The 23725-nt window shown below is 36.0% G+C and overlaps 1 protein-coding gene across 9 annotated transcripts in view; it reads right to left on the bottom strand.

The window, feature by feature from the left end:
* Positions 1–23725, bottom strand: part of Mycbp2 (MYC binding protein 2) — a 225101-nt gene that overhangs the window by 134814 nt on the left and 66562 nt on the right. For all 9 annotated transcript variants that reach the window (XM_048341209.1, XM_048341210.1, XM_048341212.1 and 6 more), the window contains 8 exons: positions 18947–19066; positions 18043–18124; positions 9642–9759; positions 6696–6900; positions 5966–6119; positions 3935–4107; positions 2804–2929; positions 2587–2714 (listed from right to left, as the gene is read on the bottom strand). In XM_048341209.1, the coding sequence (XP_048197166.1) occupies positions 2587–2714; positions 2804–2929; positions 3935–4107; positions 5966–6119; positions 6696–6900; positions 9642–9759; positions 18043–18124; positions 18947–19066 (1106 nt within the window). The remainder of the gene's footprint in view (positions 1–2586; positions 2715–2803; positions 2930–3934; positions 4108–5965; positions 6120–6695; positions 6901–9641; positions 9760–18042; positions 18125–18946; positions 19067–23725) is intronic.

The following is a 23725-nucleotide window of genomic DNA, read 5'->3' as shown; positions in this document are numbered from 1 at the left end:
CCCAGGCCCAGAGGGCACAGTTCAAGCCCCATGACAGGAAGGAAGGAAGGAAGGAAGGAAGGAAGGAAGGGAGGAAGGGAGGAAGGGAGGAAGGGAGGAAGGGAGGAAGGGAGGAAGGGAGGAAGGGAGGAAGGGAGGAAGGGAGGGAGGGAGGGAGGGAGGGAGGGAGGGAGGGAGGGAGGGAGGGAGGGAGATAGAGCGGGAGATAGAGCAGGAGATAGAGAGGGAGAAAGAAAGAAGGAAAGAAAGAAAAATCCTTGTTTCCATTTCCTGGAGTTCATTTTGATAAATATTATTTTATGCGATCAGATGTACAACTTGTGAGGGAAGGAAAAACTAGGAGAGAATGAAGAAAAGGGTGATGGCGATCACAAAGAAATATACTCTTTATCTGACTTTTTAAACTAATCCCTCTGTGTTGGGGACAGCTGTGCCTTTAAGAGGCCACAGCTGGCTTTAGCCTTTAACAGGAAGAGAAGCCCCAGCCCCTGGGGCAAGCATGTGTGTAGGCCCTTGGGGGATTGTGATCCCCGCCCACAGAGGAAGTTACATGACATCACCTGATGGGCAGCCCAGCTCATCCAATCAGTTAATCACCCCAAGTCCTTCCCCTTCCACCTTTGTCATCGTAATAAATCCTTCTCCCCGCCCTCTGGGCGGCAGAGACCCATTCAACCATCCAACCGTCTCCCCGATATCTTTGTCCTGCGGCTCCTGACACATTATGGGGGGCCGAGGAAGGGTTTTTGGCATCCCACTTCAGCTTAGAGCAGTCCGGTAAGGACACGCCTTACTCCTTCTGCCGGTATGAGGGGTAGGGCGGAGTTTCTTCCACAGAATTGAGGTTCAGGCATTCCCCCGGGAGATAGGGGGGGAAGGGGTTCTAGAGACCCCAACATTTGGGCATCTCCTCCGGAGAAGTGAGGAGAAGGGGTCCTCAGAGGCCCTGACTCCTCTGTACATCACCTTTATACTAACAATAAAAAATGCATGAAAAAAAAACACAAAAAGAACTGAATTCCTAATGTTTAATTAGCCCTTGGTAAAAAAAAAAAAAAAAAAAAGTACTGATTGAAGGGGTATGCAGTTGATCATTCTCTTATTAAATCCTAAACACCCAACTTAACATGCTGTACTCTTCAGTTTACAAAGGAAAAATTTCCGTTGATTTTCATTTTGTATGTGGGATATGTGTCATTTCATTCAATATTTGGAATTCTTTCACTGAATTTTACAGTGTCATACAGAAAAAAAAAATTGTGAAGCCTGCTTGAAATTAAGGCACAAACTTGTTTCTTTTATTTTAAGAGCAAAACCAGGTAATTTGAGAAATATGTAACCTTGTGAATTCTAAAAATAAGCATAATATATAGAATAACAGCTGGTTCTTTTGGAAATAAATAGGCATGCTAAGTCTCTTTTTTTTTCTTTTCTGCAGTACTGGAGTTGAATATTGAGTCTAGTGCTTGCCAAGAAAGCTCTCTGTCACTTGTGCAATGGCCCCTTGTCTTTTTTTGATGCTACTTTATCAGAGAGCATCTTGCACTAACTTTGCCCACACTGGTTATAGACCAAGACATTCTTATTTGCACCTCCAAAGTAACTAGAACCACAGATAAGCATGTGTCATCAAGCTTTGCTTGTTTTTAAGACAAGTTTTCTAATTGTTGTGTGGGCGGACCACCATAAAGTCATCTACGCTTCCAAAGTAGAGTAACTGAGATTTTAAGTGTACAGCACCACATTCAGCCTAAATTTATGATTCTTAATTACTGTTTGCCTACCAGATGAAATCCATTCCTTATTGTCACCTGGCATTTTATTCCTTGTCTTCACTCTGATGAATGGTGTCTGTTTACATAATATTTGGTACCAAAACTGCTATTAAGGTTTCTTAAATACATCAAGATGTTCCACATCAAAATAGTTGTGTGTTCTATTGTTAAAACAACTATAATAACGTAGCCATATGGGAAAGAGCTGTATTTTTAGGCTACTTAAAAGTTCAGCATAAAAGATTGAGACCAACTGCCAGTCTTCCTTCAGTCTTCAATTACTCAAAATTAATTTTCCTTTCATTTTTGGCTGTCTTTCTTTTTAAATGAGTGGCTACATATTTATACTGTACAAGCTAGCTAGACATATAGGTCGATAGGGTTTTTTTTTGGCGGGGGGGTGTTGGAGGCTACTGGTACTGGGGCTTGAACTCAGGGCCTGGGTACTGTTCCTTTAGCTTTTTCTCTCAAGGCTAGAACTTTATAAGATACTGTAGCTTCACTCCCTGCATTTTGTTGGTTAATTGGAGATAAAAGTCTCAAAAGAACTTTCCTTTCTGGGCTGAATTTGAACCATATCCTCGGATATCAGCCTTTTGAGTAGCTATAATTATAGGGGTGAGCCATAAGAGCCCTGTTTGTATTGCATAGGATTTTAATAATGTTTCCTCTATCTCTAAAAGAGGCACTAACAACCACAAATAAGCCAAGCAAAAAGAAAAATAAACCAAGTATCAAATAATGGGATAATAAACTAAGTCAAACAAAATATCTACAAACGAAACAAGGTAACAGTATCAATGAACTTTACCTTAATTTTAGCTGTATATTCTCCTCTACCTCCAAACAAACCAAGACCACCAAGCAAAATGTCAGTGTCAGCACTAAAACGAATGGCTTCTACTGAATGGGCAGAGTAACCCCAGCCGCCTCCATGACCTGAAAGATATAAACAATAATCTGTGTGCTAAAATATCCACATATATTTCAATTATAAGGTAATATTTCCTAAGTTTAAGTATACATACTTTCAAACCTGTTTACTACACTATAGTCTTCCTTGGAATAAACCTTCATTACTGCTTGAGTCTCCTCTTCTGTACTTGCAATGCCCATTTTTAAGTCCTGCATAGCAGCCAAGGTGTCAAGACAACCTAAACCAACAAACAAGTAGAATTCACATCCTTGAAATAGTGTTGATATTTATTACTAAGGACAAATGAAAATTAGTAAGCAAACTTGGAATGTTTCAAAAATGTATTCCATGCTTTAAGTATCATTTCATAGAAGGAGTTCTTAAAACCAACAAAAATTCTCTTCTGCTTGGATGATTATATTTAAACGTTTTACATGAAACTGGATCTCTGACAACTTGGAATTTCTTAACATTCATTCAAGTCTTTACAAAGTTCTTCCTTCCATGAAATTTTCCAAATTAGTTTTATTCCTATCAGACACTATTTGAGGAAGTCAAATTAGCCTAAAACAATTGTAACTAATGTTAGCTTTGTATAATTACAATGGTTATCAAAAGAACTTGAAGCCAGAAAGCTCATGCCTGTAATCCTAGCTACTCAGGAGGCTGAGATGGGAGGGTCATGGTTCAAATCCAGCCAAGGCAGGAAAGTCTATGAGACTCTTAGTTCCAATTAACAACCAGAAAACCAGAAGTGGCACTGTGGCTCAAAGTGTTACAGCCAGCTTGAGTGAAAAAGCTCAGGGATGGCACCCAGACCCCTATTTTCAAGCCCCACACCAACAAAAGAAAGAAACTTGAGGGAAAATAACAAATGAGGAATATACATATATAAACTAAACATAATAATTACATATTTGAGTGTTTGATCAATATCTCTAAATATTTATATATTAGAATTAAACAAAAATATTATTTTAGGAAGTGATCTTTTATGAAAATTATACTCAGGAGTCACTTATATTTGAGTGTACAACAATCTTTCATAGTATTAATAGAGATCATGTGTAGAATTCTTTGTGGGATAAGCTTGGTAGCAGATTTCATTTGTTTTAAAACTAGTACGCTATTATTGTTTAACAAACACAAGAGAAATGCAAATTTACATACTCTTTAAAAAGTCTTAGCCCTTAACATAGTACACATTAATGAGAATTAGTTGCATATCAAATAGGAACCCTACCTAGAATATGCAAGGCTGCATGAGATCGGGTGGTAAGCGCCCTTGATCCTGTTGGTAGGGCAAGTTCAGGACTTAGTATGCTACATCTGGACTGCATGTCTGTTGCAGAGGGAAGTCTAGCATCAGCAACCACTGCATTGTAACACCACAATTCCCTGGTATTTGGACGAAACCTTTCAAGAAAAAATTATAGCACCTCAGCCTGGAGTTTGAAATTTTTCTAGATTATTATACAAGGAGAATAAATAATAGTCAGCTTAAGAAGGATGAGAATGTAGCATATTATTTTCCACACCTAGGCTAAATATATAACTAAAGCAATGTATATCATTACCAGAAAACAGTTTGAACAAAATAGTAATGTAGACTAATATACTTCATAAGTAATACAATTGTGCACTTGAAATTTTGATGTATTCATGTAAATATGAAGCTCTAGTAAAACAAAAACCCATTGCAAGTTCAAATAGAAAGACAAGTTGAAAATAAATATGAAAACATGTATGAGGAAAAAACTAAAATATCTCTAAAAGAGATCCATAATCCAGTAAGACTCAATCTGATAGCTAGCTAAAGATCTTAAATTCAAGGCTAGCCAAGGCTACAAATCAAGACTCAAGAAAAAAATTTTAAAAGGACAAACAGATTAAGGGTATTGTTATTTTATATCATTACTACACAGTAATTATTTATTGAATATTTCAATTAAAATATCAAGTGTGAAAAACTATTGTTTATTGATGCTGAAGAGAAATACATATCAAGTGAGAGTAATGATACATCAGCATTCTTTTAACCTATCCTTGACTCATCAAGGTCACTTTGTAAGAGCTATCTTAGAGAAACATTCTTGTAGACATACAAAACTCTGTGTGTGTGTGTGTGTGTGTGTGTGTTGTATGTATGTTGTGTGTGCTTTGTAACATTAAGGTAATACCATATCTTTAACATACAATCTACAATGATCATTGATGGACAAACAGTTAAGTATACTTGATATGTCTCAGACATAGAATTCTACGTTAATAATAAAGTATTATAACTAACAAACAACAACTGCCAAACTGTTGCTGAGAAAACATTGAATTTTTTAAATAATTGTGCTCATATACTGAAAGCTGCAGGTTCATTTAAAAAGATGTCAAAGAATAATAAGATAGGATTTTGTATCAGGCTAAGATATCTTAAATACCACTAAACTATTTTCCTCCCTATGTTTCTGCTTTGCTTTCTTAAATATAACATGAATCTATGTATTGCTGGCATAAATTTCTGGAGCAGCAAATACAATTCTTACCTGCTTTTGACAGATGTTATGTTTTAATTATTGAGAAGTTAACTCTTAAACAGTACAAAGAAGATGTAGGCCAAAAAAAAGGTCAAAGTGCCTCATATATGTGAGGCCCTGGGTTCGATTCCCCAGCACCACATATACAGAAAATGGCCAGAAGTGGCGCTGTGGCTCAAGTGGCAGAGTGCTAACCTTGAGCAAGAAGAAGCCAGGGACAGTGCTCAGGCCCTGAGTCTAAGCCCCAGGACTGGCCAAAAAAAAAAAAAAAAAAAAAAAAAAAAAAAGGTCAAAGCAAGCTAATACTGATCTGCAATGCCTATGTTAGCTATAAAATATAAGGACTCTACTAAGAAAACAAAGGAATACAAAGCAGCCAGAAGTCCAGATAATGGAAAGAAACTCTAATCTTGATTTAAAGAAAAGTACCTCACATCTCCTTTACCTAAAAGGAGAACTGATTGCCTTTTATCTTTTAATCTTTTTTGGAATACTGGAAAAAAATGAGGAGCTCTCAAAGAACTTGAGGTCATCTGGCCCATTCACTATTACCACATATGGGACAAACACACAATTGAACGAGCTGAATACTTAGAGTTCTGTGAAGACCACAAAAAAGGGATCTAATTCAAATAAGTTATATCACCATAACTCACATTAATCTGTGAATTTATACAGAAACAAAGTTCATACTGCTAATTGTATTTATTTTTGTTTTGCTAATAATTAATAGACATGCTTACCTCCAAAGAACATCATACACAGGATCAAGACATACACCAAATCCTTGAAGATCTTCTTGTTCAGAGTCATTGAAAGTTTTACAACTCCCATCCACTTTATTTATTAGAAGACACTTAAATGGAGGAGGTTCTGATATAGAAGCAGGTACCAGTCCTAACAGAGAAATACATGCATATAATTTTACTGAGCATTACCAATTCATAATCCCCCCAAACCCAAAACGTAAGTAAACAGTATCACCATTTCACAGACAAAGAAGCTGAAACATCTAAACTGCTGAAGTAAAAATTCTTCCAGTGGCAGAATTAAAACCCAAACCTCTAGCTGTCTAAACCCACAACACATGCTTTAATCATGCTATACCACTTTATACCAGGAACAAAAGCATGCAGGAACACTTTGGTAAGGAAACTTCAAAGTTGGATCATAATCTGTCATAAAGTTTAACTTATTTAATCAAACAATGCACAGAGAAATACCTCACTCAAAGTAAGCTTTATCCAACTATAATTTAGCTCATAATTCTGCCACTAGCACATGAACAGCTTTGTTTCTAGATCTCTTAGTTCTTCTACTCTTCCAGCATATAAACACACATGAACGCTGCTACTTAAGAGCCCTCATTTAAATTTCTGCCAACTGAAAGAAATCATCTCATGATGGTGAAAAATAATTCATGAAGTATCCGTCAAGGATGGGGAGAGGATACTTGTTTGTGGTTGGCATTACCTATTATGTGTTTACTGGCAAAAATTTCTGATGTAGCAAGTACATGAGAATTAATCAGCGCTTCATCAATTCGTAAGAAAGTTTGGTCCCCACTTGCACCTATCCAAGTTGCTTTTCTTCCATATTTTGATCCAATGTTAGGCATGGAAGCTGGCTTTGCATTCCAATATGGCACATCCAAAATTGGTCGGCCCAGCTGTCCTTTCTAAAAAGTTAATAAATAGTATTAGCAATACTGTTCAATAAATAATCTATAATTTTATAAAGAACATGGTAGACAAACTATGAGATCTTATTTATCTTAATTTTTAGTTTGTTATTCTTTTATAATTGCACTTTTATTATCTTTAAGTAGTTGTACAGAGGAGTTACCACCCAACAAATCAGATTATGACTACAGCAGATCTTAATCAGATATCATCCATTACTCATGGGGTTTTTGTTTTGGTTTGGTCTGAGTTTATTTTTTTGTTGTTTTGGTCTTTCCTGAGTCTTGAACTCTGGGCCTGGGTGCTGTCCCTGAGCTTCTTTCCTCAAGGCTAGTACTCTACCACTTCAGCACAACACTACTTCCATATTTTTCTGAGTATTTTATTGAAGATAATAATCTCATGGATTTTACTATCCAGGATGGCTTTGAACCACTCATACCTCAGCCTCCTGAGCAGCTAGGATTATAGACATAAGCCTGGTGCCTGGCCTATTATTCTTGATAAATAAACATGAAATTTTACTACAAAGTAATAAAGTAATATCTAATGTTCCTCGAAAGTCTTCTACCTAATGAAGCATAAAATATACTTTAAAATTTCAAATGTTTGGGCTGGGGATATGGACTAGTGGCAAGAGTGCTTGCCTCGTATACATGAGACCCTGGGTTCAATTCCCCAGCACCACATATACAGAAAATGGCCAGAAGTGGCGCTGTGGCTCAAGTGGCAGAGTGCTAGCCTTGAGCAAAAAGAAGCCAGGGACAGTGCTCATCAGGCCCTGAGTCCAAGCCCCATGACTGGCCAAAAAAAAAAAAAAAAAAATTCAAATGTTTTACATGCAAGGTATGCTTTCAAGACACTTTGTGTTTATTTACATTTAAATGAATAAGCATCACAAGTATGTAACATTTAACAACTAGCATGATATAACTGGACAGTACAAAGGAAAGATACTCTTGAACTCAAACAAAGACTATTTGGTAAATATAGTTGAATTCAAAATAATACATAGTGGAGTTTTGAATATAATTAGGAAAATCCTTGATATGGATTTGACTTAATGTATTAGCATGAGGTAAGCAATGCTTTTTCAACCATATCCAATTTAGGGATACATTCTATTTGGGAAGAAAAAGAAATCACATTGACTACTGAAATAAATATTCATTCCCTTACTATCAACCACTCTTATGAAGAAAAGCAGTCGTGTGTGTGAGATACTATAAATCAGATATTCTTAAACCTATAAAAGTTTGCGATTAGAACTTCTAGGACTGAGGAACAATAACAATTAATTAACTGATTAATACCTTCTACTCACTACTCCTCAAAAGATTAATAACCAATACAGTGGGCAGAGAAATCCACACATGATTTAAATCTTTAGCAGTATTGAATAGTGGACATCGTGACATTTAAGAAAGCTGTAATTTAAGGAAAAAAAATCAAATCACCAGCTCTCTCTACCCATCTGTTCCTATAAGCTTGAAAATGTGGAGGAATGAAGAAGATAAAGAAGAATGGATGCATACAGAAGACTTAAGAAAAGTATAGAGCCAAGTAATGGTGGTGCATGCCTGTAATCGTAGCTACTCAAGAGGCTGAGATCTGAGGATTGCAGTTTGAAGTCAGTCCAGGCAGAACAGTCCCTATGAGACTCTTATTTCCAATTAACCACTGAAAAACTGGAAGTGGTCCTGTCACTCAAGTGCTAAAGCACTAGTCTTGAGCAAACATGTACAGGGACAGTGCCCAGGCCCTGTGTTCAAGCCTCACAACTGACAAGAAACGAAAAGAAAAGGGGAGGTAAGAGGGGAGGGGATGGGAGGGGATGGGGAGGGAAGTGGAGGGGAGGGGGGGAGAGGAGAGGAGAGGAGGGGAGAGGAGAGGAGAGGAGAGGAGGGGAGGGGAGAGGAGAGGAGAGGAGAGGAGAGGAGGGGAGAGGAGAGGAGGGGAGAGGAGAGGAGGGGAGAGGAGAGGAGAGGAGGGGAGAGGAGAGGAGAGGAGGGGAGAGGAGAGGAGAGGAGAGGAGGGGAGGGGAAGGGAGAGGAGGGGAGGGGAGAGGAGAGGAGGGGAGGGGAGAGGAGGGGAGGGGAAGGGAGAGGAGGGGAGGGGAGAGGAGAGGAGAGGAGAGAGAAATGTACAAAGAGGGTCATCTTCCAAAAGAGGAAGCTCCAGGACTGGAAGGGCAGCACAAGCAGAACACCTGCCTAGCACAGGATCCTTAACGTTAATGCAAAATAGTAAATGAGTCAATTAAATACTAAATGGGACAATTCACAGCAAGAACTATGGGAAAGGGAATTAGAAATGAGCAAGACCCATTCTTACCCATCAGACTGAACCAAATTAAAAGGTAATCAGACAAGCAAGAAGACACCAAAGAAGAAGAAAAAAGTAAAATATAAATTTAAACAAATCTAACTTTTTTAAAGTAGGCTTTAAGAAATAACATGAGAAACAACCTTTCAAAGTAGCCCTGTTGAATGGCTAAAGGACTTTGATCTGGAATACACGTCCAATTCTAACACAGCTGTAAAATTCTTAAACATAATGCTGAGCCAGAAAAGAAAAATTATCTGAATGTCATTCAGATTTTGTGTGTTAAGAGATAGAAGAAATATACATAATAATTATAATGTAAGTATTTCATTATAACCAGAAAAATGAGCTAATGTTGACAAATTATGAGGCAAGAGTATAAGGCAATATTAATGTTTACAAAATTTCTTACAGAAAAACTTCCAAATGTGAAGACTTGTCCATCCATTAAAAGCACTGCCGTGTGATTGCTGCCTGCAGTTACTTGTGTGCTAGGGCCTGGCAAAGCTTGAACAAGAGTGGGGCATCCCCTAGATTTAAACAAACAAAATATTAAGTCAATTTCTTACAATACTTCACTGAATTTTTAAAAGAAAGAGTGAAATATGAAAAGTTAAAAGGCACTACTAAAAACACCCAGTAATCACTTATTTTGGTGCAATATGCCTGTCTTCATGCCATGTACTAAGTAGACATAATGAAAATGACATAGGCACTGATTTGAAGATTTATGACATAGACATGTTTGGAACTTACTACTCTAATAGTGGGCATGTATCATTAACCTTTCTGAAATGCTAATGCTTTCTTGTTAAATTTGTTGATTTTGTACACTGAGGGTCTTTATCTGTTGGACAATATTATAATCAAGTAATACCTAAACAGGAATTCAATACAGGAATTAGATGAGTTAATTTCATACTTCTCTTTTCAAATTGTTATTACTAGGTTGTAATCTTAGATGACAGTACAGTAGTTAATGAGTATGTACAGTGAGAGGCATTAACAGCAATGACTATGGGCTCAAGTGTTCAAGGGAACTAGAGAATGATTCCTGCTTCACCATTTTGTAAAAGGGCTCTGAAAAAAGCACTCATTCATTTTGTGTTTCAATTTTTTCTTCTATCACACAGAAAATAATAACAAATAGTATAGAACCAATATGGTCCCTGTGTACAATGAAGAAGTTCATATATGCCAAGTGCTCAGATTGGTGTCTGGCACACAGAAACAGTTAATAAATGGTAACAATGTAAATTATAGCCTAGTAGCTTTTCCTACTTTTATTATTTTATTAAAAATCTTCATTATTGTTAGAATAACCACTATAGAAATCATCCACACATATAACAGGAGACCAATGAAATTGATCCTTTGAGCTTTCTAAAATTATACTTTTAATATGTAGTCAGAATAGAATGAAAAAATGAGTGGCAAGAATAAAAGATCTGGAAGCATAGTACAGAAAATTTTACATAAGATTGGGTGAGACAAGAAGAAGGCCTGAACTAGAAAGTGTTGAATGGAAAGTAATGGGTGATTTGACAGCCTGGTAGGAAACAGAACTGATGAGGCTCTACAGAGATTATTTATGAGGCAGGAAGCCTTTTTTACTTAAACCACCTCAAGGTAATGGTAACAATCACTTTACTAAGAGAAGGAATGAGATCTAGGGAGGTTATTGGAGAGAAAAGACATCTCCATTTTCCTTAAGAGGCTTTTTATAACACTTTGTACATGGAGAGAGAACTCACAGACATCCTTGGACATACATACAAGAAAGGAACCCTCTAAGAAAATGTGGCATAAGGGGTCACTGGAAAAAAGTTACAAAAGGGAGATATAAGATACATACCAAGTCCTCGGGAGAGGAGTGACTACTCAAAGTAGTAGAACAAAGTCTCTTTGGTTGAATCAAGGCACTATACTGTAGCGAACAAGGAGCAAACATGGAGTCAAACAATAAGAAGAAAGAAACGATCTAAACACAAGGGGAGAAAAGGAAGGAGACCAAATATTTGAAAGAAAAAATAAGTTGGAGGCTTTTTTTTGGGGGGAGTGGGGGTGGGAGGGAGGTCCATACTAGGGCTTGAAATCTGGGCCTGGAAGCTATCCCTGAGTTTCTTTTGCTCAAAGATAGTGCTCTACCACCTAAGCCATAGTGACACTTCCAGCTTTTACTAAGTAGTTTATTGGAGATAAGAGTCTCACAGGCTTTCCTGACCATGGTAGCTTTGAACCATGATCCTCAGTCCTCAGCCTCCTGAGTAGTTAGGATTACAAGCATGAGCCACTAGCACCGAGTTTTGTTTTTTTTTAAGATAGGAGAACTGAATAAGTTTAAAGTAAGAGCAATGATCAAAGGACAGAAGTCAGACATAAGATAAGAAACAAAGCTCTATTCCTAAGGAGGTGTGAAGTCTAAGGAAAAGGGAGGAAGTTCCCCATCAAGGACAAAGCAAGTCTGTCTCTCACTGGAACATGAAGAATGGAGTGGACAAAGGCATTTGGGTGCAGGCAGATTTACAAGAACAGTGTGCCAAAGAATTTTAATCAAGTTTTATTTTTGTTATGTGAACAGAGATTCTGTGCTGAGAAGAAGGGGTGAGTATGACCTTCAACATTAAAAACAATCTTCTCAGCAAGTGCCAATGGCTCATGTCTATTATCCTAGCTACTCAGAAAGCTGAGATTTGAGGATTATGGTTCAAAACCAGTCCAAGCAGACAAATCTGCAAAACTCTTATGTCCAATTAACCAGCAAAAAGCTGGGATAGAGCTTTTACTCAAGTAGTAGAGCAAGAAACCCAAAAAAGTGATAAGCCCTGAGTTTAAGCCCCAAAACTAGCCCAAAGGAAGAGATGACTACCTAGATCAGAGTTAAAAAGACTGATTTTTTAAGACAGATTGCAAAGGATGACTATGAAGTTTGTAAGTTTCAGGAGATCTGGAAACTCTAAATTTCTAAGCACACATATATACTCTTTGATATTACAGAAGATATACTGTGTTTTTCTAAAGAGAGAGCTTATATATTTTATCAGGTTCTGAAAAGGTCTTAAGACAGTTCACTACTGTTCATGTTAGATGGACTGATTGTATTGGAAAATAATCTAACAATCTGTACAGATATACTGGTTTCTTTTCAGAGACAGATTCATAGAGGCCAAGTTTTCTCGTATCCTAGTATCAGAAATGAAAATGGGGAGAGAGCTGAGATACTGGTAAGTGTGTAAGCGAAATCTCTAACTTAGGTAGTAAATAAAGAAAAAGGGTGAAAGACTAACAAAGCAGAGGGGTTTATGGAATAAAGCACTAATAATCTCAAAGGTAAGTAAAGCAGTCATTGTCACTGACTTGCACATATTTAAACTTAAGAATTTAGAATGGAAAGCTACAAGTGTGGCCAAGTGACACAATGTTTGACAGTACAACTGTGAAGCTCTAAGCTCACATCTCAGTATTGAAAAAGATAGAGAAATAAAGAAAGAAGAGAGGGAGAAAGGATGGGAGGGAGGGATGAACAAAAGGAGGAAGAGGGACAGGGTTGGAGCTGTGCAAGAGCCAGCTGGAAGTCATAGGAAGGACCTTGGTGAAGTTGGAAATAAGTATCATTACAGTCCAAGAGTGTCAAGATAAGATTACTAAACCAGGCACCAGTAGCTCATCCATGTAATCTTAGCTACTCAGGAGGTTGATGTAGAGAATCTTGGTTCAAGGCCAGCTCGGGCAGAAAAGTTCACTAGATTCCATCACCAAAGTAGCCAGCAAAAAGCAGGGCTGAAAGCATGGCTTAAGTGGAACAGCATCAGGCATGTAAGCAAGCAAGCTTGAGTCCCAGAGTTCAAACCTCAGTACTGCCATAAAAGGTGACAATAAGGGGAGAGGAGTACTATATGAGACCATCTTCATCATTCTGGAATAACCCAAGAATATAATAAGGCCAGAATAAGAAAACACTGTAAGACACTAAATTTTCAGTGATAAAAGACATTGATTCATAAGTATGTAAGGAATAAAAGTATAAAGAATGGCCAAAAAGCAGTAGTTCTGCTAGTTGAGGGCAGGGAAATATGGACAAGAACAGTAATGAAAAAGTTAGAGAATTTTAGCAAATTGACAATTACTGCTTCAAAAGGCTATATGGTAAACTAAATGCCCTTGTAGATAGATCTAGTTCAAGTCAAACAATGAAAAGAAAGAGCTCCTTTAACTGTTTACATATCTACAGTTTATAAAACACTCTCATATAAAAATGGTATCAATGACTGTCAAAGTAATTAGGAAAAGATCTGAAGAACTAAGATTTCTCCAAAGGTTGGTTGCAAGTCTTTGAACCCCAGGCCTTGAACTCTCCATAATAATAGTCAGCCCACTTATTAGATTATTTGGAAAGTAGGAAAAGAACAGCAAAAAAAAAAAATGATGTTGTACAAATGCATGTGTACATAGCAGCAGTTTACATATATTACATTAATTCTATAACAATACAATAGAACATGAAAACTAAAGCTTAAAAAATTACCATCATATAGTTGCTAAGTGATAAAGCAAAAATACCTTTCAAAAATGCCTTCTAACTATACTTTTAATTCCAACTACATTTGCAAGTGCTATTATGTGTGGTAGATATAAGATTTTGCTCTTATTTCACACCTCCAAATAAGTGATCAATGACTCTCCAAATTAACAATACAGTTCTTGGTTCCTGTCTTTTAAGTCCTATATAGGTCCAGAACAATAGAATAACTAAAGTGTTTAACATAGAAACAATCTGATGAACCAGCAGTTCACTGAGAGCAGTAAAGAAACCAACCACATTGTACTACTCAGTGAAGATCCACCCATTCCACATTAAATCAGCCTTCTAGTTAGGAGTCAAGCAATACAAAGAGGAATAAAACTTTTCACATTGACTGGGTACTGGTGGCTCACACCTGTTATTGTAGCTACTCAGGAGGCTGAGATCTGAAGATCTCAGTTCAAAACCAGCCCAGGCAGAAAATTTCATGAGATTCTTATCTCTGATTAACCAGCAGAAAACTGGGAGTGGAGCTGTGGGCCTTGAGCAAAAGAGCTCAGGGACAGCACTCAGGGTGAGTTCAAGCTCCACAACCAACAAAAACAAAAAAAACAAAAACACATTTCACACTGGAAACAACTTTGTATGGTTAAAGCAGATCCCAGAAGTTTATAATCTACTTAAAAAAACAGTATTTTGTTTCAACATTGAAATCTATTAGTTCATAAAAATAATCAAGCTATTGAAAATTCTGAGCATATTGCTATAATCTTGTCCCCCTAGAGCTACTGCAAATTAAGAAATGGTGCTCAGTGGTATAATTACAAACACAAAGAAATGTTTTTAGATAACCTCTTCCTTTTAAAAGCTGACAAATACAACCTCCACCTCAACAAAAATTCAAAATAATTACCAGTTGAATTGCAACAATAATAATGGTAGCAATAAGAATAAACCTTCTCTGTCATAAGTCTTCATTAAGAAACAGAAAAATTGTCAAGTTCTCCACACTGATTACTGAATGCAATCATCTGAAAACTCACATTTATATATACCTATCTCTATATGTCTCTATCATATACATGGCATAACCACATCCTTGCCACAATAATGGGATGTGTTCAAGACGAAGTGAAAACTGGAAAGTTTATCTCATATCTAGAAGAGAGGCTCACTTTCTTTTGACGGAGGAACCTTTCAACTGAGGAGCCTCTAAGTTTAGCAGGAATAAAATTACACCCTGCCTACAAGGAAGAATGGGTAGAATGGTGAGCAAGAAACAAAGTAGATTTATGTACAAAGTGAACTGCTGAGTCAGTCTAGCCTAAAGCTTTCCTACGATTTCCTGGACTTAGTAAATCTGGTTTCCATACACAGATCACTTGAACCTCCTCCACAACAACCTATGGCAGAGAGGAGAGCTTCCTGGCAGCCTCAGGTGCCTGTTTGGACCCATGAAGCTATCTTTTGGGATGCTACCAGCCCATGCCTAGGCATGGTGAAGGCATAAATGGAAGCCTACTCTTGCTCAAGCAGGACTCTAAAGTAATCATTGCTTGAAAACATCTCATTGGCCTGTTTGAAACACTCTTAAGCTCCACTGTAATCTAGACAATTCCTCCTCAAACCAGAACTATAAAAATAAATCTAAAAGCTTGTTTTTCTATATTAGTCATCCTGAGTTTTCTTTCATTTTCCTCTACTAGAGCACTCTGTGTCATTTTTTCTTTCCTTTGATGAAAGTAAGGTTTGAACTCAGGGATTTGTACTTGCTAGGCCAGTGCTCTACCACTAGAGCTATGCTCAATCCTAATCCTTTGCACATCTAATCCTGTATTGGTATCGCCTTTAAAAAATTATTTGACTGTAAAAGTGATGTACAGAGAGAGGGGTTACAGTTATATAAGTAAGGTAATGAGTACATTTCTTCTTGAACTTTGTTACTTTCTCCCTCGTTTTCTTCCACTTTCTCTCCCCCCAAATTGTGAAGTTCATTTCCAACAAAGTGTTTTATGAGTTTTACTGTCGCTTCGGTTCACCCTTTGTCCTTTGTCTTCTTGAAAGACCTGAACTAGAAAAGACAACTTTCCATTATTTTGGATGCAAAGCACCTTGATTATATTAAATAGGATATGGACTTGACTGTTCTAATGATAACCAAAGAAACAGACAGATTACTTCTTAGTTATGTACTGTTACTTGTGAAGAACAAATGTGGCAGTTCATTGTATAAGAGACTATTTCAAACTTGTAGCTTTTTCACTCTTACTACACTCTTAATTGTTGATGTATATGATGAAATGTCCAGTTCCTGCTAGCATGCATGCATTATACCAGCAAGCTGCAAGAACAGAAAGGGAAAGATGTTCATCCTTCCCTTTCATGAAGGGAGAGGGAGAAGGAGAGAGGGAGAGAAAAAGAGAGAGGACTTTATAGCATCCATAAAGACTTCAGGAAATTGTCTCTGTATTTACCTTCCTTTCCTTCCTTCCTCGCTCCATTCTTCTGTCTTTCCCTCCATCACTTCATCCCTCCCTTCCTCCCATCCTTCCTGGCTGCCTTCATCCATTTTTCTTTCCTTCATTTTTTACTTTGTGCTTAACTATGATTTGAACTCAGGGCCTTGGGGATTGTATGTGAGCTGCTTTTTGTCAAGGCAAGTGCTCTACCCACTTGAACTATAATACTAATTTCCAGATCCTACAAAGTCTCACAGATGTTTTTGCCAAGTTTGGATTTGAACAGCGACCCTCAGAACTCAGACTTCTTGAGGAGCTAAGATTCAAGGAATCCTGAATATTTTCTGAGGAGTTTCTTGGACATAATTCTCTCACATACATTCCTCACAGGCTGGCTTCTGAGATCCTCATCTCAGTCTCCTGAATAGAATAACAGGCAAAAGACACCAGAACCAGGTACGATTCTTGCCTTCTTTTTGTTTTGGATTGTTTTTATTAGTGTATCTTGTTGCACTCAAAGGGAATATTCCTTCTAGTAATGTAAATGAACTGTGATTTCCATTTTTTTTTTTTTTGGCCAGTCCTGGGCCTTGAACTCAGAGCCTGAGCACTGTCCCTGGCTTCCTTTTGCTCAAGGCTAGCACTCTGCCACTTGAGCCACAGCGCCACTTCTGGCCGTTTTCTGTATATGTGGTGCTGGGGAATTGAACCCAGGGCCTCATGTATACGAGGCAAGCTCTCTTGCCACTAGGCCATATCCCCAGCCCTGTGATTTCCATTTTGAAGGCACATTTGATCAAATCTCAATCACCCCAGCTTTAGTTATTGAGAATTCCAGACCCCAAATATAGTGAGGAATTAGAAAGTCTTCTCTTGCTTTCATGCAACATCATTTGGTATTTGAAGTTCAATTTTGCTAAAAATTTCATCTATGTATATTTGACACTGGTCATGGGGTTGTTTTTGTTTGCTTGTGCCAGTTCTGGGCTTGAACTCAGGCCCTGAAAGCCATTCCTGAGTTTTTGTACTCAATGCCAGCACTCTACCACTTGACCCACAATTGCACTTCCGGCTTTTTCAGTACTTCAGTGGCGATGAGAGGCTCACAGACATTCCTGTCCAGGCTGGCTTTGAACTGTGTTCCTCAGATACCACATTTTCTGACTAGACAAGATGCTAGCCACAAACAATACTTCATTCCTTGGTGCTGAGAAATGTCATCTTTCTACTCATGCTTTTCTTTTAGTTTTATTTTTGACTTACTGATTGATATAGTAAATTATAGAGAGAAAAAAAAAATTGCCACACAACTTAGAGGTGCTTACAACCAATTAGAAAAACAAATCCTTTGTTGCAGTTCTTTCCAGGCAGGATTCACCTCAGATTCCTGATGGTGTATACACAGGACATATGTGCCCCAAAACACTTAGAAACCCCTGGGTTTAGAGCTACAATTGAACTGAAAAATCTCAGGGCTGCATGCCCTTTCGCCTCTATTCCCTCCAATCATTGAGGCTTGTTGCCGCTGGAGAACTCATTTCAGTCACTGTTTTATTTCTGATGCTGAGAAGAGATTCCAGGATAGAGGTGCCAATATACAAAAATTTAAATTTAAAAAAATTTTAAAAGAGAGGAAGGAGGGATGAAGGGAGGGAGGGAGACAGGAAGGGATGGAGAGAAGGAAGGAGACGGGGGGGGGGGAAGGGGGGAAGGGAGGGAGGGAGGGAGGGAGGGAGGGAAGGAACGTAAATAAGAAAGATTGATTCTGGGATAGGAAAAAAAAGCACAAAAAATTCAGTTCAAGTATCTCCAAATAAAAAGTTAGCAAATACCTGGAATTGACATCTCCATGTCCCAGCTGCCCATGCTGCCCATATCCAAATGTATAGACATCTCCATTTTCCATTAAGACCACTGAAACAAAAGCACACAGATTTGTTTTTTCATCATATGTACCATAACTATACTGAAAGCAGAATAATTTATTTTAAAATATAAGACCTTTAATGAAAGCCAATAGAAGTATACATTTAATGCAAAATCAGTTTGATTTCTCAAAATATATTGTTATAACTGCTCATTTTCATTAAAACTCTTAAATGCTAGTTAATAATATTAATATTTAATAATATTGGTTCAAATCAACTGTAAAATTTTAATCATGGATATACTACATATTAAATAATATTATTTAAAACTTAGAATAATTATAGGTAGTAGATAGGTTAGAACTTATATATAGCTATGTATAACATTAATGGCATGGTAGGACCTTAATTTTAATCAATGTTTTATCAAATAATATTTATATAAATTTTATACATTAAATGCTATTTAACCTAAATGTCATTAATTTACTAAGAATTATATAATTTTGTACATTTCAGGATATTATAAAATGTTACAATACACCTTTTTTACTGAACATTAACAAAATACAGGACCATGTTACTAAAAAACACATTTTATAGCTGATAAGGATTCCAAAGGTATTTCATCTTTAGTAATTTCTTGAATTTATAAAATAAATCCATCAGACAACAGACTAAGATCAGTAGAAGACTATCTGTCACATCATGTATAGTGATTAAAGAGATTCTGTAATAAATGCAAAGGAGTTATAGACTGGAGATTGCCATAGTGACACAGAGGTAACAGGCTATGTTCATCAAAACTAAACAAGTTATTTAGCACAACTGTAAAAATGCAGTTATACCCTAAAGTTCCAGCTGCTACCTGAATGGTGAAATCCACAGCTGACTTGCACAGCTCGAAGCTCACAGTCAAATCTCACAGAGCCAGGAGGATATGTTGTGATTTTGCTTGCATCCTTTTCTCCTCTTTCTCCACTTCCATCTGTAAGTGTTATATTTTATAATTAAGCTACGATCATCCTCAAAATAAAAATTTAAATAACTTTACTATGGAAGGACATGAGAAAAATGTTAAAAGGAATAAGCAAGAAGAATCTGTACTGTTAGAAGTGACAGATGGAGAATCTACCTGCAAAGAAGCAAATGCAAAGACTGGTTGTATATTTGTTTGTAAATATCACTAGGTCAATAAAAAGAGATACAATCCAGTTATGAATTAAACCTATTAAGCTAATCTGCAATGTGATGATTAAGTTACAGGAATAAAACTGTAGAGGTAAAATGTAAAGTTTATTAGGGAAGATTTAGTTTGTATAAAAAATAACTGCATGCATAGTCATTTAGCAATTATTTTACTTAGTAATAGTATTAGTACTCCCCATTTTTAAAAAAAAAGTCCTAGTTGACTCACAAGTGACTTATATTTCCCAAACAGATCTCAGGAAGGCTATACTGTCCACCAGTATTGCTAAATCTGCCTACACTTCAAAAAATATTTTTTAGCCAAAAATCTTTAGGCAGTACATTGTAGTTCATCTATTCATTTATCCTGTCCTAACTTACCACTCAGCCATTCTGCTTTGTGGTTTTCTTCCTGACCCCAACTACTACCCTCAACCAAACCATCCTTTTATCCTCCTCTTTTCTTTTAAATGTCCTCCACTAAGCTAGTTATAGGCCTTCTTTCATAACAAGTTTGACATTAAATTTTCTACCATTCTAACCACAGCACCAAAAACCACATTCCAAAATATAAAAATTCTACTTTGGAGTATGTATATGAGAGACAACTTCTTATTCTAAATCAAACCTGATATATTCCACTATTAAAATATGAGCTTTTTGTCATTAAGATTCAATTCCTTGCACACAGAATAAAGGAAAATACAGAAGGAATTTGAAAAGATCTGCTAGTGAAAACCAGTCTCTTACAGTGTATCAAATCTACACAAGTGGAAACATTATGTAAACACATACATAAACTCACACACTGTAAGTTTCAATAAAATCCAGCAAGATAAGCTTGACCTAAATTATGACTTCTGTTTCTATAAATAAGTATCTACCATTTCAAAAAGCTTTAAACTGTTCATAACACTGACAGGAAAACCTCACTAATTTGGAATATCAGAAAATAGACAGGTCCATGTAACTTATTAAGAAAGTACTAATCATATGACATTTAAGTAAAAATTCAGGTTTGTTACTTTTAGCAACTGTAGACCATAGATTAAGTGCTACAAAAATAAAATGGGTTCACCTACATTGTACTCAAAAAATAGGCCAACATTACATTAAAATGTACCATATATATAAAAGTCCTTTGACATACAAGAATTAACTGCTGGACCCAGAGGTTGAAGGCACGTTGAAGGAATCCTTCATTTCTTGAGCCCTTGCTTTGAAAAGCTAGTGATTTTAGACAGGTTTCACCTTAAAAGTATGACCCTGAAAATTCAGAGGAAGAAATTATTTTGAAATTTTTACTCAAAAAAGATCACAAACACTGCACCTAAAGTATCATAACTTCTGATTTAGTGATAGGTTTTACTATAAGAATGTGATTCCTCTTCTGCTAAATTTTCTAATGTGGGTTTGCCAAATTAAACCAAAAAACAGGTGGGATTAAAAGAAATATACTCTTAATTCAGAGCCTTCTCATCTTGAAACGTAGAAGAATGGTTAAATGCATATAAGGCTTCACATTAAAAGGAATGTATGCCTTCCAAAGACAATTTAAATAAGACACCAGAAAGCAAATGAAAAGAAATTTAACATCTTTCTCTAGACTAGTAAAATACCTAATTATTAAGTCAGATTTAACAAAAAACAAACTGTACTCACATTATTTTACACATAAACATTTAAAGTACTGTTCCATTTCATATAATGTATGGATGTCTAGTTAGGGAAAAGTCCTTTGGAATTTGGCATTTTTGCCCTCTCTTTGATTGGAGACAATATGCAGATACAAATCCCACAATAGAGACATAGCATCAAGGAAGAAGAAAAATAAAGCCTAATAATTTACTAAATAATAGCATAAGGACTAAAATAATACCTATTACTAAGAGATCAGAATTCTGCTAGAAATACTGTGTAAAAGAATTAATGTAACAATAATGTTAACCTGTATCTGTATGAAGCTTTCTCAATTAATAAGGATGGTGAAAGTACTACAAATACAAATAAAGATGAAGTTCTTAATTGCTGATTATATTTGTGTGTGTGATCTGATGTATAAACCACACACAATTCCAATGACTCAGAAATATATACAAATTTGTTAAAGAAAAGTACTTAATAGGCAGCAAAAAAATAGTGCAAATTCAAGAATCAGCAAGTACAATTCAGAAAGATTAATTCTGCTGTAGCTCATTTTTCCTCAGGTTGGAGAAAAAACACTCATGTCACAATAATCTTGTAACTGACCTCAGAAGTATAAAGACTTATTTTCTCTAATATATTCTCATATATATATACATATGCTACAATTTTAGCTGGTATGTATATAAAGTACTGTGTACATACTGATTACACATTTGCACACAATATTGTGTGCATATACAAAAGTAAGAGAGTTCACCACCTAAACAATGATAAATTAAGTTTAACATAAAGCTACTTTAGGAGTAATCTTAGTATTCAAACCACAAAAATATGATCAAGGCATACACTGAGTACCTGGAACAAAAAAGATAGCAATAGAGAGCTGCAATCTGCTAAGTACTTGCACTATGCTAAATGTATAAAACTTTAATGCCACAGTATATAAGTGCTTATGGAACCTAAGAGTTTGGACTGGAATCCTCCTCTACAAATCAGCTAGTGGTATGACAACTAGACCCAGGACGTCTTAGTTCTTTCTCATATGAAAAAAAAAACAACACAATGGTATGTAAATCATGAGGTACTTAAGAGGATTAAGTGAAACAGTGTTTGAAAAGTGTGCAATCAATATTCACTATTGCTACTTTCTTTAATCAATATAGAAACTCAATGAATACAGGTGTTCTTTTACAATTTTAGGGTTTGAGCTAAGTTACTTATAGGCTAATTAACCACCTCAAAGACATAAATGGCAGACCAAATTTTTGGAGTTTGAATATAAATAAAGCTCATGCATTTTTTAAAATCGCAAAATAGTTTGCATTCAAAATACTGGGTAAAAATGAAGTAATTGCATATGTAATGAGCCAAATTTTGTACCTATAGGAGAATTCTAAAAGAAAAAGCAAATAATTCAATTAAGGCTAGTACTCATGGAGGATTTCTATAAGTAAAGATTATATAGTGTGTAATGTAAATACAAGTTAAGAATTATCATTTTATTTTCAAAATAAGGACACTCAGAGTGGGACTTAGAGTAGTTTCAGTAAATGAAAAATTTAGGAATAAATCTTAATCAAAAGGTCATATTTCCATTATACCATACCTTTTCCAAACAGAAAAAAGGTTTGAAATACACCCAAATGTTTAGAAACATTCCTCCAGATTTACACATTAGCTCATTAAAATTAGATTTCAAGACTATTTCTAGAGCAATTTAGATGTTCCTTACAACGTTCACTATATTGAAATCTTTGGATGTACGACACTGAGTAGCTGAATGTGCATTAATCCTGGTATCTGCTGGAAACAGTTTTATGATCACATTTTAGGATAACTCATGTAATACCAAATGAAATTTTACTTACTGATTCATTTTTAAATATTCTACTTTGCCTCTAGTCAAAAGTTGCCATTTCACAACCTTCTCTGGTTCCTTTCCAATCAACTATAAGTTCTTCAGCTTTCTACTTTTCTATTAACAGCAAATTCATATATCTTAGCACCTAAAATACGTTGCAGTCTAGAAAGTTTTAACTGTTATATCCTAAAATTTGTATCAACAACATAGTTAAATGTAAGTCAGAATACCCACTAGTATAGTGAACTTCTCAGTGGAAAACAGTAGAAAGAAAAACACAAATATAATAAATCTATGTAGTAAAAGCAGTGAATGGAGAGAAGAATCAATGACAGAATAGTGAATGTAAAAGGTCAGTAGGTGGTGAGGAAGTAGTGAGGGATAAATTAATGTAAACAGTGCACATTTGATGTTATTATTTACAGTGTATTACAGTGGGTGTATATATGTATGTGTGTATATGTATGTGTATATGTACATATGTACACATGTACAGAGCCTTAGATTGTAATTCTACAAAGTCAAAATATGTTGCTACAATTAACACAAAAGTAACCTGGTGGCAGACAAAACTGATGTAAGAGTAGCTTATTTAGCAGTTACTATGGATAGTAACTAAGCATATTGCAAAAAATCTTTAAATTTGTAATCTCAGTCTTCATTTAGTACATCACTTTCAAAAAATTAGAGGAAATAAAGACGCTTGGCCTTAAAATATAAACATTTTTCAACTGCTTCATTAAATGAGGATATTATAAATTCCACTTCTGTATGAGTGAAGGAAAAACACACTGAGAGTGTTTTAATAGTGGCATAGACATAAAAGATTCTAACAATACTTAATAAATTAACACATTATACTTCAAATACTGTTACTCAGACTTAAATACTTATATTTTAAAAATTAATAAATAATATATATCTTACTATGGTTAATCATATTACAATTAG

The sequence above is a fragment of the Perognathus longimembris genome, chromosome 3, assembly GCF_023159225.1.
Source record: "Perognathus longimembris pacificus isolate PPM17 chromosome 3, ASM2315922v1, whole genome shotgun sequence".
NCBI lineage: Eukaryota > Metazoa > Chordata > Mammalia > Rodentia > Heteromyidae > Perognathus > Perognathus longimembris.
This window is presented reverse-complemented; position numbering and strand designations above follow the sequence as displayed.